General features: G+C 42.6%; 1 protein-coding gene across 2 annotated transcripts in view; it reads left to right on the forward strand.

Annotated features, from left to right (window-relative positions):
• The first annotated feature begins 412 nt into the window (after positions 1-412).
• Positions 413-16161, forward strand: part of RNF145 (ring finger protein 145) — a 47424-nt gene continuing 31675 nt past the window's right edge. The window contains exons 1-2 of one of the 2 annotated variants that reach the window (XM_041397807.1): positions 413-653; positions 9727-9940. In XM_041397807.1, the coding sequence (XP_041253741.1) occupies positions 9757-9940 (184 nt within the window). In that variant the 5' untranslated portion in view covers positions 413-653; positions 9727-9756. Of the gene's footprint in view, positions 654-1101; positions 1350-9726; positions 9941-16161 lie in introns of those variants that run through there. The other variant, XM_041397808.1, reaches the window with a different exon arrangement.

Genomic DNA, 16161 nt, shown 5'->3' on the forward strand with positions numbered 1-16161 from the left:
AGCACTTTGTGCTCCACAAGGCCAGTAAAGAGTATTATTAAAATAGCAGCGCTGCCTTTTAAACATCTGCTCAGACACTACCTGAAATTTTGCTGACCGACTCTTCTGAGTCATCTCCCAGGCTCGCAGCTGCCCTGGCGAGTCCGCACGTCCCGAGAGGACCCAAACCCCTGCGCTCCCATCGCAATTTAAACCCCAGCCTCTGCCTTTCAGGGCTGTGGGCGAGCGAAAGGGTCCCGGAGTTATGGACAGAACCCGTTCCCGGCGGGGAGCCCTCTTCAGCCCAAATTTTGGCACTTTTGCCCCGAAACCCCGCTCCGCTCCCTCCGCCCCCGCCCCGAACCTGCCCGGGGGGGAGCGGAGGAGCCGCTCCGCGGGCGGGGCGTGCGCATGCGCGGAGAGGGGCGGCGCGCGCGCGCAGGCAGCGGGGCCATGGCCGCCCGTCCGCGGGGCCGCGGGGTGTCGGCGGCGCCCTGAGGCGGCGCGGCGCGGCCATGGTGCCTCGAGGAGCCGCTCTGCCGCCGGGCACCGAACCGCCGCCGCCGTCGGTGTGAGAAGCGCGGAGCCACCGCCGCGCCACCGGGTAGCGGGAGCGAGAGGAAGAGGAGGAGGAGGAGGAGGAGGAGGCGGCGGCGGCGACCCCGCGGGTTCAGGTGATTCCCGCACGCGCCGCCTCAGGCGCGCGCGCGCGCCCCCGTTCCCCTCCCCGCTCCCCTCCTCCGCCGGCGCCGGGAGCCGCCGGGGTTACTGGAGTTCAGCGGGGCCGGGCAGGATGCGCGGGGCTGCCCGCGGCGTCGGCGGTGAGCGCGGGAGTTGCGCCGGGCGGGGAATAAGTGTCCTGCTGGGGAGCGGGGGTCGCGGTTCGCACGCCCGGCGCCTGACCGTGCTGGCCCCGGGGATGAGCTGCGGGCTCCCGCAGCCCTGACACAGCTTGGCCGGAGGGCTGCGGTGCTGCCCGCCCTGCCTGGGGTCGGGCTGTGCCCTGCCTGGGGTCGGGCTGTGCCCTGCCTGGGGTCGGGCTGTGCCCTGCCTGGGGTCGGGCTGTGCCCTGCCTGGGGTCGGGCTGTGCCCTGCCTGGGGTCGGGCTGTGCCCTGCCTGGGGTCGGGCTGTGCCCTGCCTGGGTCGGGCTCTGCCCGCAGCCGGCTGAGCATCCCCCGGCCCGGTGCCGCCACGGCTGAGACACGGAGCGGAGCCGGGCACCTCTCCTGGAGACGGGCCCTGGAGCATATGGTCATGCTTATGTAAGGAGCAGCCTGCCCGTGGCGTGGAGAACAGGGCTCTTTCCATCTTCCCTACTTATGTCATGTCAGTCGGTTTTATGAGACCTTCTGTAGCCTTGTAAAATAAGGTTTGTGATGAGAATTTTCATTTTTCTTCTGTGCTCGGGAGTAGTTCTGTGTACCAAGTATACTTGTGACAGATGGAGCTCTTAGAGGGATTCTTACCTTCTGGTTGTGCTGCCTTTTTGGGGGTGTGTGTGTGGGACCTGGTGCATAAATAATGTAATTGGGGGAATAAAGTGAAAAAAACGTGAATTTTTTTTTTTTTGTGTGTAATGCCGCAAGTATCAGCAAATGAAGGAGAATGTTAGAAGCTATGGGCAAGATATACCAAAGAAAAGTGAGATTTGTGTAATATGTTTGACTCATGAATATTAGCCATTTGTGATCTCATTCAGAATACTCTTCTTTTGAAATCTGTAGGTGTTGCGGTATTCATTTCTTGCGCAGTTTTTAGTACAGGAGTTTCTGTTAACTTGTGTTTCAGGCTTGGATACTTTCACGTATATTTCAGTTAGGCTTTTTCTGTATTTGTAACATAAAATTTGGGAGGAGGAGAAGGAGGAAATAATTCTTAGTTACTTTTTGATCATTCTTTTAAGGTTAATGAAAATAGATGTAAATATGGAAAAACTACTTTGGTTAGGTGGGCGCTCTAAGCTATTGCACCCCATGACTTCAGTTTATCTGTAACCTTGGCTTTTTTTTGCTGGTTATCTTAGATAGGAGGGGGCCTGTGCATGAGAAACTATCTTTTTTTGTTTCTAGTTAGCTTTAATAACTGGTAATCAGCTCTGGTTTTTGAGTCATAGTATCGCTGAAGTATTTAATTAACTCCTGAACTCATTAGCATTAGGAAGTGGTTGTCTTTGTGACCACCATTACAGAGAGGGTTCATCAGAAATCTTACAGAGCAATATAAAACTGCTGCTCATCCAAAACAAGGATTTGCTTTGTTTACATCAGCCTCGAGGAGCTACTGATGGTAGACCCACTTGATTCTGACAGACATGAACTGAGCAAGTTAACTGGAAGAAATTCTGGGGAATTCCGTCCTTTGGGAGAGGATGGGCAGAGATCGGTATCTCAGTGCAGCTCGGCAGCTGGAGCCCTTGGTGCAGAGGCACAAAGGTGCATCGTGCTCCTTGAGCTCTGAGCGATGGGTGTGTCCTGGGAGACGCTGTGAGCCTGCTTGCTGTTTGCAAACCTTCTCCGAGCTGTTTGCTAAACTTGGGTCGGTTTCCTTTCTTCAAACAGTGCAGATGGCTCCTCTTCCCTTCCTCTGGAACCCATGTGGCGATTTACTCTTCCAAATCCATTTTTAGCTCCAAATACGCCTGGCGGTGTTTGACGTGGTTAGAGTGGACAGTTCACCATCGTTTTGCTCTTTAAGTGTGTGTTCGAGTCCAGTCCTTCATTGGGATTCAGGCATCTGTACCTGTTTCCCTGCCCTTCCAGCATCTCTCATTTCAGAGAGGCCCTGCTGCTCTGTAATTAGTAGCATACTTGGGAGGAACACTCAGAAGTGGGTACTTCATCTTGAGGAGCTTTTCTGGAAGAATTCTTCGGTTGCCTATCTTGAGTTTGAGCATGTTTTAAAGGGAACTTTTCTGGGTATTTCCAGTGTGCGTTTGACATTTCTGTCAGGCGAGTCTGGTGCTGCAGGAAGCTGAGCTGCCTATTTCACAGGCCTTGAAGCTTTATTTACATGATTCCAAAAACAGATAAGGCAGCAGCAGCAATGGAAACTTTATCAGTGCTGACCTAGAGAAATCTTGAAAGTCTTATTTTCTATTTTAACTTCTTACCAGTCTGCTAGCTAGTTATTGTTACTGCGGGTTCTAAACATAGGCCGTGTCTGAAATGGCTAAAAACTGCCTGAGCAACTGTGGAGGATGAAATATGTTTCATCCCATCGTGTGGCTTCATCCTGGTAGCACGTTTGGGTTGCAGGGTTTTTTGTGAGCTTTGCCTGTGTCTGGTGTTCCTGGGATCCAGCTCTCTGGGGTGGGATGTCACTGCATCATCTCGGGCTCTCATTAATGCTCAGTGTGCAGCTCCTCTGGGTATTCTCTCCTCTGCAGAGGCGCTTTGGGATTGCTGCCCAGATTTTCTCAGAATGTGCTGATACAAATGTGGTTAGGCAGGCTTGTAGGTGTGGGCTTGCAAACACAGGCTGTGATGGCAAAAAAAAAAGTGCTGAATAACTGGTTAATAAACCAAACCTTGAACTGTGGGAAACCGGGGAGCCAAAAAGGACCTTGGAGCAGTTTGGTTTGTTGATTCAACCTAGATTTTCTTCTGAAGATTTTAATTAAAGATATTATTAATTATATTTTAATTTTAATGAATTAGCTTGCTGTCTTTCAGGTGCCCAGCTAAGCTGTGATCTCAAAACCACGCAGCCCCTGTTAGTGTGACTGGGTTTGAACTGCTCGTGTGCAGGCAGAGCGTGGATCCCATAGGATTGCACAGAAGGAAGGATTTTGCTGCATACCTGGTGGATTTGTTAACCTTTGTTAACACGTGTTAGTCCCTGAGTTCAGCTCCTTTGTCTTACCTGCTCATTATGAAAAACAAAAACCACAGGCTGTTTTACAGGCTACCAATAAATAATATAATGCACTTGCTATATAATTGAGAGTGGGCTGAAACTGTTAATAGTGTATAAATGTACTTGAGAAATCTTTAAGGAAAACTTTATTTTCACAGCTCTGTGATACGTATCTTCATTTTCTGGATTGGTTTTCTTTCTCCTCATATAAAATTTGCTAGAATTGATGAAAGTTTGAAATGTAGATTATTTTTTTATTCTTTGCAGTTAACCTTCTGTAGTTACTTTTGTCCATTTTTAATATGCCTTTAATGTGAATTTATGTTCACTGAAGTCCCTGTGAACAGAGAAGAGTTTGACCTAATTTCTTTTGCAGTAACATTTGCTTTTGCAAAACACGTGCTGTATTTGTTTGGAATGGTTAACCTTAGCTGTGCTACAGTTCACAAATGAATGAGTCTTGGATGAGTAGGAATGTAGGAATTACTGTGTTTTCTAGGTAGAAATACCAGTTCTTCAGGCACACCATTGCAGGAGTTGTATAGCAATCCTTATTGTTAGACTAGATGGGGAAAAATGGGGAAAAAATAAGGAGAAAAAAGGATTAGATTAGGTTAGACTGGATGGGAAAAAAATGGGGAAAAAAAAAGGAGGAAAAAAAAAAGGAAAAAAAAAAGTTGTTTGTTCTTGTTAACTGCTTACACAGCAAGATCGAGCTGTCTGTTTGCTGACTGACTCTCTAAACCTTTAAATGGAAGGCTGAATACTCTGGTTATTATTTGAAATGCCTGCACTACTCCAGTGATCAGGGGGCATTGCTGGGAGCGGTGCCTGGGTGCCAGTGCCGCTGTTGCTGCGCGTCTGCAGCGTTCAGGGCTTTGTTCCTGCTCCCGGTATCTCCCTGCATCTCTCCTCCTCAGCAGAAATCTTTGATTGCTGTCTTGTTAGCCAGTTTAAATTGTATGGAGCAAGGCAGTCTTTTCCTTTCCTTGGCACTGTCTGCGAGGGAGAGAGCCCTTTTGATGGATTGGTGACTCACGTACTCTTGAGTTCTAGGTTTGTTTTTGTTTTTTTTTTCCTACAGAATCACACAGGGAGATTCTTTTCTAAGTGCATATTTGATAAACCTTTTCATCCTGTTTGCTTCCCTTTGTTCTCTCCCTCCCAAACTGAATGATAGAAGGGTCTGAGTCTTTGAAGAATGGGATTCTTCTGTAATTCAAATTCTTTTTGCTCCTCAGACCAGGACAGGTGTAAAGAAGGGAGTGAGTGGGTAGAACCCAGCTGATGGGTCTAATTTTAGTTGTTGGACTGTGTCACTGAACTTTTCTACAGCTGCAGATTGGAGTTACATGTTTTATGTTTTGTTTGGGTTTATTTTTAATATTTTTTCCTTTCCAAAGTCTGTCTAGCCAAGTTTACCTCAAAGGAAAACAAAAGGTTTTCCTGGTGATATTTTTAGTTTCAGAGTCTATTACTGAAAAATAATCTAACGTGGAATCTGCTTGTTAATGGATGTATCTAGAGTAACTGGAGTTTCATAGATGTGAGAAACAGAAGTTGAAATTCTCTCTTTTGGATTTTAGTCAATCTTGCCAAGTATTTTAGGTTGTGATGCAGTAGCAGAAAAAGCATCTTGTTCACAGATGTGAGGCTGAATGTTGTAGGATCAAGTCTGGTTTTGGGGTTCTGATTTGACTGGAATTACTTTTTGTGGTGATTTTTGGTGGCAGTAGTCTTGGAATAACTTACATTTGCAGGTATTCCAGTTTATTTCTGTAACTCTTAAGTAATTTTATGATTCATGCTTTCCTAAATGTACAAACTTTTCTCTGTTAATGTAATTTTGTACCTGTTTGGATAAATGGGTGTGGATTTTTGCTGCCCCTTGTCCTGCTTTATCAGGGCATATTTTCTGCCTGTGATGTGATGGATTTATATTTATGTTGGTGCAGAAGCAACAGTTACACTGGTTTAAGTGGCAGAATTCACAGCTTCAGCTGAAATGGCAAAATTTTGTTGTGGTAAAACTTCAGAAAAAAAATTCTGTGAAAGGGAAAATGTGTGTTATCTTTGAGAGGGTACGTGCCGTGTGATCACACTCAAGATGGTCTGTTCTGCTGATGGAATGAGCTGGGACAAACTTCAAGGAGTTTTTTCTCTTTTTTTTAATTGATTTTTGCCAACTCTACTGTTTTCTTTAAGGCTAACCAGGAATCTGCTATTGACAAAATGGGTGTGCTGGGGGAGGGAGGGATTTTTGAAATATGTTATTAAACTAAAATGAACAATCCATGTTCCATGAACAATCAGTAATAATGGGAATGTTTAAAAAGATTGTTTTGGCCAAATAGCACAGCTTAAGATCTGAAATCTGAAGTTCTTGGTCTTGGCTTTTGGTGGAACTGAGTTAATTTTAGTAGCTGGTGCAGTGCTGTTTTGGATTTAGTACAAGAATAATGTTGATGGCACACCAATGGTTTAGCTGGTGCCAAGCAGTGCTTGCTCTAAATCAAGGACTTTTCAGTTTCCTGTGCTCTGACAGTGAGCAGGTGCACAAGGAGCTGGGGGAACTGGGCACAGGGATATTCCACAGCACAGCACCTCATGGCCAGAGCATAAACAGGGGGGAATTGGCTGGGAGACACCGACTGCTGCTCAGGGACTGGATGGGCATTGCTCAGTGGGTGGTGAGCAGCTGCATTGTGGCACTGCTTTCTCTTGGGTTTTAGTCCTCTCTTTTTCCATTCTTTTTTTGGTTATTGTCTGCCATTCACCACAGTTACTATCATTATCATTATTCTATCATTATTTTATTTATTAAAGTGCTCTTGTTTCAACCAAAGGTTTTTGCCTTTTTTTTCCACTTCTCCTCTCCATCCCACTGGGAGGGGTGATGGTGAGCTAGTGGCTGTGTAATATTAACTCCCAGCAGGGGTTAAACCATGACAGTCTTCCTGAGATTGTTCCTTTTCTTACTCTAATTTGGAACAGGGAGATGTTTGAAATCATGGGAAAAAATTTGGAAACACAAACAAGTGTCTCCCCAGTCCATGTTTTGGCTTTGTACAAGTGACCTATTTTTTTTTTTTCTAACGTCTGAGCATCCAGCAACTCCTGTCATCATCACTTATCTAAAGGTTTTAGAGGTTTAATGTTGTGGTTGTTTTTTTGTTTGTTTTTACACCAATCAAAATAATGTATTGTGAGGGCTCTTTAATATAATGAGCTTAGAGCAATGGACTTTGCTGGTCTCTATTTCGTTCTGTTAGAACTTGGCAGCCATTACAACTGAGGCTTTATTTAACACATCCGCATTTCTAGTGGAGTTAATTTTAAAGGGTTTCTTATTAGTATTGGGGTTTTTTGTTACTCAGGGACAGAAGGTGCTGTGGAGCTGCAGTGTTTGTGCCTCAGCGCTTCCGTTGCGACATGATGTGGTTTTCAGAGTTTGTGTTGCTTTTGTTTTAGCAGCATTTGAAATTTAATTATTCTTTTCGATAATCTACGTGCTGCAGTTTTTAGTTTGCTGTGATTCAAGTATGTGTGCATGAGTTTGGGAGGCAGAATTTTTCAGCTTACTTTGGATGTGCTGACCTTCAAGTTAACTTTCAGTATTAAGTCGTCCATGTAATTCTCTTTTTGGAGTAATTAAGGAAAGTGAAAGTTACCTTCTTGTCATGCATGTTTCGGTTGTTGTTGATGACTGAAAAAGGTTGGACAGTTTTGAGAATGTAATTTGATATCAGGCACTTGTTGTCACTTTATGTGGGTATTTTTATGACAGAATGAAAACCCATCAGTCCCTGCTCATCCCTTTCCCTACATCCTGATCTACTTGGAAAAGGAACCTAGTAAAAAACCAGGAGGCAGCCTAATTTCAGAGTTTTGATTAAATTTATAGACTTAACAAACCCATAGATTTTTGAAAATTCTGGGACATTTAAAATATTTTGATATGAATTATTTAAGCTTGTAATTTTTGTATCTCTTTGTCTACAACCTGTGCAACTCCCAACTTCTGTTTGTACAATACCATCCCTTTAAACTCGGTCTTTTATTCACACAAAATGTTGAATGCTCTGATTCTCTAGTAGCTGCTTGGGTGGTAGTTTTGGTTGTTCATTCTAAATATTTGTAGTCTTCTGGCTGACCTTTTAGTTTGCCTTGGGCAGCTCTGTGAAATGCTGGTGATGTGCGGGGTGTCCGATGTGGTCGGAAGGCACTTCCTGTGCGAGGGGAAGGATGTGCTCCCCTTGGGGTTTGTGGAGCTGCTGCAAGAGCTCTGTGAAAAGTGCCAGCATTTACATAACTTGAAAAATCAGACTGTGGGCTAGACAATGGCAAGCAACAGCCCTGCAACCTGTGGTTTGTTGAGCCACATCTCAGTTTTGATCTGTCCTGACTTCTTGAGCTGAATTAATTTTATGTCATCGTGGCTTGAGAGGTGTGAGCGTGGCTGAAGGTGTGACATGAACAGTTTGCAGTGTCATCCAGGCCACGGCAACACACATAAAAACTCACACAAGGTTTGTAAATGAGAGGTCTTGGGGTTTTTTTTGGTTATTTGAGTTATGTTTTTTTTCTTTATGTTTATTTGCATGGTTTCACTTCATGCTGGACTTCTGTGCTGGCTTGAGGTATAGAACTTGCACAGCTGCAAAAGCTTTTATAACTTACACAAGGACAATATGAATAAAGTCCTGTAAAACTTTATTTAAAAGTGTAGTTCAAGTGCAGGTTTTTCCATGTCTTTGCTCCGGCTGCAGTTCTTTCCAATTGTCCCCCTAATAATTGGGATTGGGAGCCTTTTCTTAAGTCTGACCTCATCGGGGGGCTGATTGTGCTGCTGGTGATTTTACTTGGAGTGGCTTCTTGTGGATAAAAAGCTGCTGGATCGTGCCCATCTTCAACTGCACTTCCCTAATGCAGCCTGCAGTGTGTCTTGTTCAAGGGATGGGCAGGTGGTGAATGGTAAAACCAGCACGTTTCATTGAGAAACAACTGTCAGTCTTAACTGACAGGATGTCAAACTGATCCTTTTGCTCTTTACAATTATTTTGTTGGTGACTTTTGAGATGCTGTTGTGGACCAGCTGTTCTTAAAAAAGAAAAAAAAAAGTGAAAAACTGCCCTTTTTTGTTGTGCATTATCAATTTTACCTGATGGCAAACTCCAAATTTAAATTACTTTCTAGTATTCAGGAGTGAGGATATGGTCATTTGTTTGTATGATTTTTGTGAGTTACATAGAAATGAATCAAATTAGTTGCATTATTGGTTCCAATCTTCAAAACGCACAGCCCTCAAATTATATAAATAGATAAGTTTGTAGAAGTTAATGAAGGCTGTAAATTACTTTTTTTAAAGCTTTTAGATATTTGAAAATTACAATGCAATTTGCATTGAGGAAGTGAATCCAAAATATTTAAAGACCTGCCTTAATTGCTGATTATTTAATTTGAGAGACACAGAAATAGTGCTAAGCTAGATGGAGGTAGTGTCTGAATTTTGTTGGTGTTTGGTTTCTAAAGCATACAGAGTATTGCATTCTAATGCTGTTTATGTAGTACTCGCCACAGTGGGGTCTTTCGCTGAGATCTCAGATGCTAAATGAGTGTAAATAAGAACGGTGCCCACCCTTGGACCATTTTCACGTCGTTAACCTGCCCTCCCCCCGTTTTACAGTGTCACCATGGAAAAAACTGCTAGCAAATTGACCTTTATATAGCCAAATAGAAGCTGTCCTGTCTGGATTTGAGTTTAACTCAGTTGATTCATTCAGCCGTTTGTGGCCACACAGGAAGCCCCATTCATAGGATCACAAAGCCTAATGGCTGTTTGTACAGTGGGATTGATCTGATTACTCTTCTCTCTCTTGTGCTATTTACAGTCTGCTGCCAATTCACAGAAAGGGAAGAGAATGGCTGCAAAGGAGAAGTTGGAGGCAGTATTAAACGTGGCCCTAAGGGTCCCCAGCATCATGCTGTTGGATGTCTTGTACAGATGGGATGTCAGCTCATTCTTCCAGCAGATCCAAAGAAGTAGCCTGCACAACAACCCTCTCTTCCAGTACAAGTACTTGGCCCTTAATATGCATTATGTGGGTAAGTATAGGTCTATTCAAGAGAAAATACTACTCTACTAAATACCTTTTGGCTTGCTACAAGAATTTTAAGAATTTAGCAATAGCATGTTAATATATGGGTTACAAAGAATAACATGACAATGCATGCATTACAGTTCTGCCTAGGGGACAGTTTATGTTAGCAGCAAAGAAATCCTGCCCAGGGTTTTTACTGATTGTTGTTATTTAGCCTTTACAAGTAAACCTGGTGTTTGGAAACACAATTGATGTCCTGAAAGAAGAGCACAGGGACTTTGGCAGGTGTCTGACTGACGAGGAAGCTGCTGTGAAATGCTGTGCAGACAAGAAGTATAGAAACTTAACATTAAACAAGAGGCTAGAGAAAAGGTGGCCTGGTTTGGACTGACCACAGCATTAGAAATTTAGTTTTCTTTGCTGCACCATTTTGGCTCTTCAGTTTACACCATTATGAACCATCCCTGTGCTGTGAGTGGATTCGAGCAGGTAAGCAGTCCTTGTGTTGCAGATAAATGGACTAAATTACTAACTCAGCTCAGGCAGGTGAGGTGTGAACCTTGGCCTGCAAGTCTAGCTCTGGAATGCCAGATGCCTGTTTTTAGGAGATGAAAGGATTGGTGTTCTGGGATCTGCTCTCCAGGTGAGAGTGTGATTCATCTGCACATGGGGTAAATTAGGGATTGGATTTGGGCAGTTGAGGTTGATCTCTGGCAAGCATCTGCCTGAGCACTGCTTGGCTTGGAGAGAAAGGGCTAGCTTGTAATTTAACCACTGTGGAGTGTTTCTTCCTTGTAGATGGTTTTGGAAGATAAAGATGCACTGCAGTCAGCTAAAGGAAACACACTTTACTTCAGCAGTTAGGAAACTGTGGGCTTTTGAAGGAGCATGTCCTGACTTCAATCCTGACTGCATAAGTGTTGGCATGAGGCTTCCCTTTTTTTGTAATGTCTGTTGTCTGGAAGTCATTTACTGCACTAAAAGTGTGTCCAGCTTTCTTTGTTATGGCTCCACTATACTCGTGCTGGGATGACAATGTACTTGCAGTACAAAACATTGGTGTCACAGTTCCCTTTGTCTGTGGGAGAGAGAACATGTTTGGAGCTGGTGAATGTGACACAGGACTGTGGTGGCCTGTACCTGCAGCTGGCTTTCTCCTGCATTTGTGTCCACACACAAAACTTTTAGGGATCACTTTATCAGATCAGGTTCTAATGCTGAACTAAAAGTTGTGTAGCAGGTTTTCAAGATGGCAGTGGGTAATTTCCAGCTCTGACAAAGCCCTTCTTAATAGGCATTTAATAATCTTTTCCTTGTTAAAGTATGTTGGGATACACCAATAAAAAACAATACAGAGGGGGTGGGTATTGTTACCAAAGAACTTCCCATCTGGTTGCTATTTTTGTACTAAACCAGTGAAATCTGACTTTTTGCTCCTTGTACAAGGGGTGCTTTTGTCCTGGTGAACAATCACTCAGCAGTTCTTTTACTTCTTGCTTTTATGACATTGAATGTGTGCAGTTCTATTTCTCCAACTGTTGGTTGCTCAGCAAGAAGAGCTTCTAAATTGTCAAACAAGGTACTTGTTTTAAAAGATTTTCAGACAATTTTTTAGTGACAAAACTTTCACATGAAGTTGCTGTGTTTCATTTCCTTGGTTGCTGGGGATTTAAGCTGTGTCAGGGTGAAGCTGGGCTAAATCAATTTACATGCCTCCATGACATTTTATATAGATTTAGTTGCATTGCTTTAGAGTATAACATTAATTAAGATGATGTATCAAAATATATAAATTGGATTTGTAGGGAAAACAAAGTACTTTTCCACCAGTTTGGAGAATTGAGCTTCTTTGAAGATACATTTGAGGAAATTAGCTGCCAGCATATAATTTAAAAAACAATTCATTGTGGATGTGTTTCAACATACTAATCTACTTTATTTAGGGGAAAAAAATCGTCTGTTCATATTTGCAGTTAGGAAACACTATCAGCAAATACAGTGGCAGCTTTGCAATATCAAACAATCACTGAATTTCTTCTACAAGCCAGTATCTTGTAGTGCTATATATAGTGCTGTATAAGTGCTTCCAGCAGCTGAGGAAATTGGGTGCATCTATCTCGGGCAGATACACAAGGAACAATTTGATTAGAGAGCCCTAAAAATTAATAAACTCTACCAATCTTTATATAGTGAACCTTTTCCTGGAACTAAGGAGACAGAATTGGAAATTTGTTCAGAACTGGGGGTTACCAGGAGCGTATTTTCTGTTTAAATGTAACAAGTGAAATGAGTGTGTTCCTGTGTGATTCCCATTCCAGTTAGCAGTACTGTGAGTATAATAAAAGCTTATAAAATGCACTTTATTCTTTGAAAAAACTTTCCCTTTTCATATCTTTCCATGAAACAGCCCTTATCTGCTTGAGCAATGGAAAATACTCAGTCCTGATAACCACTCAACCACAAGTTCACCTGCATGAAATTTAACTAAATATGCACAGAGCAGTGCAAACAGCAGAGATAAATTTCTGGTTAGAATTGGTGCAACCTCTGTGTCGGGTAGATTAGCACTTACTGCCAGACTTCTCCATTTTCTTCTGCACTGTAGAGTAGCTGTGAGAAAACAGACACTTCTTTTTGTGCTCTTTTGGTGGAGAAGGTGGAAAAAAGTTGAAACCACATAATTTCCTCCTGTGAAGAAGGGCAAAGCAATGTTCTTTGTGCCAAGTGGTAAATACTCTGAGCTAGATGGAAAGAGTCATGAGCTTAACCTATAATCAGAGTCAGGCTTGGAATTCAAGTCACTGTCAGGGGTGAGGCACAGAATTGCACAAAATACAGGGTTTTCTTACTCAAGAGTGAAAACAGAGCAGTTTTCTATCTAAAACTGTATTCTTTGTTGTTACAAAAAAAAAAATTTTGGTATAGGTGGAAGGTGTGTCATCTTTCACAACCCTGTTTGTAATGACAGTTTCTTGAACTGCATGGTTAATACTTTAATCTCTTGGTCACATTACTTGCTAGGTGTGAGCTGCTTGTTATGAATGCTGCTTTTATGAGGGGGGCTTGAGGGAGGACAAACCTGCTGGACTTCCTGCCCTTGTGTGCTGATTGCACCCTTTGGTCTGCCTGCTTTTGTTTAAGCTCTCCTGCTTTACGTAGAAGATCTTTTATTTAGAATTCTTTTTTTTATGTTGCCTTTTAAGGGGAAGGGTCCTCTACTCTGGTACAAACCCTGTAAGAAGTGCCAAGTGAAACTTCAGTGTGAGAAGAAATGAGTTGGTTCATTACAGAAACAAATTTCCTAAAATTGCAAGAAAGGATGCATGACTTAAATGTGTAAATACAGTTAATTCATACAATGATGAGGTCCTGCTTAGAATCAGCATCTCTGGCTTTGCTGCCTCACGTCTTCTACCTTTCTCCTGCCAGCAGCACTTAGATACGTGGCTTGTAGAACTATTTTCTGAGCCTTACTATTTAATTTTAAACTGTAGCTATTTTTAATCAAGTGCAATTTGATGACATGGACTTGGTCTTTATTTCTTAAAATAATCACTTGTTACGTTTTCCATTCTCTTCTTGGTTAAAATGCAGTGTGTGCTGCAGTTGGTAGGACACAGGAGGAGGTAGAGAGTGTGCCATGCTCAAAATCCAGCACAGCCTTTTTTGTTTTCTGACTCAGGACTGAAGATTCCTCTACTGCTTCCTAAATGTTGTAGGTTTTTCCTAAGCAGCTTTCTCAGCATATGGATACTTTCAGGTAGCTTTTTTCTGTATAAAGCTGATGTCTTTTTTGGAAACCCACATCACTTTTTTCTTTTTTTTTTAGGAGCTACTAGCATCCTTTTTGAAAGGAGGTACTTAAAATTTTTTATTCTGAATACCAGTCTCATGACAGCATTGCAGCTTATCTTATTTATAAAGATTTATAAAGAGCCTCTGAATCATATGGCAGAACTAGAATCAAAAGTCCATTTTATTTGTTCAGACAATACTGCAAATCTTTGTAAAGCACTCATTTTCTTGGATTATTTGTACTTAAAGTACCCAATCTGTTGTGCATTTAAAAATTGAAGAAACAGCTGTTGATGGCAGTTTCCCAGTAATGAATAAATTGTTTTGTTGGCATTATTTTCACCAAGATGTGCAGATGTTGATAACAGGATTTCTGATCTCTGTTTTCAGTTGTTCTGAGCCATGACTGAGTAATTGCCAATTTCCTTATATGCAAGTATGTTTAAATGTGTGCTTTCTAAGTTTTGAACTAATTTTCTGGCATTTTCTGGAGGGCAGGTGTGTAGAAGTATATCTTTTAAAAAATCATCCTCTCTTGAGATGGGTGATTTAGACATTGACAATTTATGAAATCTCTGTGTAAATTGCAGTGTAACCAGTCTGGTGATCCTGAGAATCAGGCCCACTGAAAATAAAGGTGCCAGTTGTTTCTGTAGTACTTCTGCCATTTCAAATGCAGGCTTTCAGAAGTATGTCCTGTTCTATTGGCACTTGCATGCAGTGGCCAGATATTTGTCTGAACAAACTGAAATGAGGACAGTGAAGGATTAGGCTGAAGTGCAGTGACTAACTCAGAGTGCACTGATCCCTCTTTGAGGCAGGAGAGCTGCGTGTTGGGATGGAGTCTGTGGCTCATGACTTGCTGCTTCCCAGCCAGCTGCTTTGCAAATCATGGATCCTTTACCCTTGAAGGATATGGGAAAATGGAAAAGTAGGGCCCCCTGAATTAATTTCCTGGTAGAATCCAAGCAATTGTGCTCCTGCTTTGTGGCACTCCAAGAGTTGGTGTGGCCTTATTAAGAAATGTTATGAACTCTTTGATGTGCAAAGTTCTCACTTTTAGACTAAATGTGCAGGAAACTGTGAGTGATAATATGAAATGGACACAAGGGATCTGTAATCATGCAAATGAGGACTAAAGTGCTTCATAAAGAGGATGAGCTGTGACTTTGATCATGTTCCAGAAGCCTCCATTGTGTGCAGTCAATAAACCTCAGACACCTGAGTCGGCAGAGAGGTAATTCTGGTGAGAGAAGCTGGGAACACCTTGGTGGTGCAAAAATGGAGAGGGATTGCTGAAAGGCAGTCTGTGAGCTGCTGCTCACTGAACAATGAGCACTGCACAGCCAGAGGTTTTCACTGAGCTGAATCAACAGGTTGTAAATGAGGTCATGAACTGGTTAATACACCAATGTTCTTGTCTGGAAGTGTTTTAACTTTGCTTTTCTGCTTAGGATGATTTTTACAGTTTATTTTCTCCAGTGGAGCCTAAATTTGTGCCATCTTGCATGAGAGGCAGTAGAAGTTCTCTGTTCCCTTGTGCTCCTTAATAAGAGCTGAGTGGGGAATTTGTATTTTTAAGGTTGGCAGAATGTGTCTTCTGTAGTGCTCCTAACAGCTGGAGGCATAAAGGTGCAAGTCTCTTTCTTGGTGTTGTGGCGCTAGGGCACTCTGACTGTATTCAGGAAAGATTATTCTGTCTTTTCTTTATCTTTTTTGTTTATTTTTTTAACATATGTTAGAACCTTTCCTTTACTGGGGCAGGAATTGGGCTTCCCTGAGCCTGCTGCTTGCTTTGTACAGAAATGTACGTGGTGAGTCAAAAGGGACAATGCACCAAGTCCCAAGAGCAAAAATGTCACAGCCCAAATCAAAGCAGGGGAGTGCTCACTGCTGACATGGAGCTCAAAAGCTCCATTTGGATGGAGTGAGTGTTAGTTATTGTTAACCCCTGCTCAGGGGTTACCCAGACTGTTTCTCAAACTGTAAGTCCTTGTGTGTGGGGACTCTTTCCAAAGGGATGTATATTCTCAGCATCGTGTTTTCTTCTGGCAGAGGAGGTGCAAATGAAAACAGAATGTAATGATTTAGATGAGAAAGCTACTGTGAGGAAATTTATTTCCTGGTCCTTTTTTTTTTTAGTGGAATCTTACTTACGTTGTACACTAATTATTTCATTTGTCGGTATGAGAACAAAGGGAGTAGAATATTATTGAAAGTATGTCTGAATTTGAGCTTGTCTTCCTTTTCTTCTGCAATTGGATGGGTTGGTAAAGAATTACTTGGCCTTTTTTTTGGTGGAAGCTTTGTTGATAAAAATGAGGTTGGTACCACTTTGGGAATAGGGCCTCTGCAGCAAAAATGCAAATATTGCAGAATGAAGTGTGCTGAAATCTCCCTCTTACCAAGTCACAAGAGGAAATTGTAAAT

Source organism: Onychostruthus taczanowskii, unplaced genomic scaffold, assembly GCF_017590055.1.
Source record: "Onychostruthus taczanowskii isolate IOZ18803 unplaced genomic scaffold, ASM1759005v1 scaffold14, whole genome shotgun sequence".
NCBI lineage: Eukaryota > Metazoa > Chordata > Aves > Passeriformes > Passeridae > Onychostruthus > Onychostruthus taczanowskii.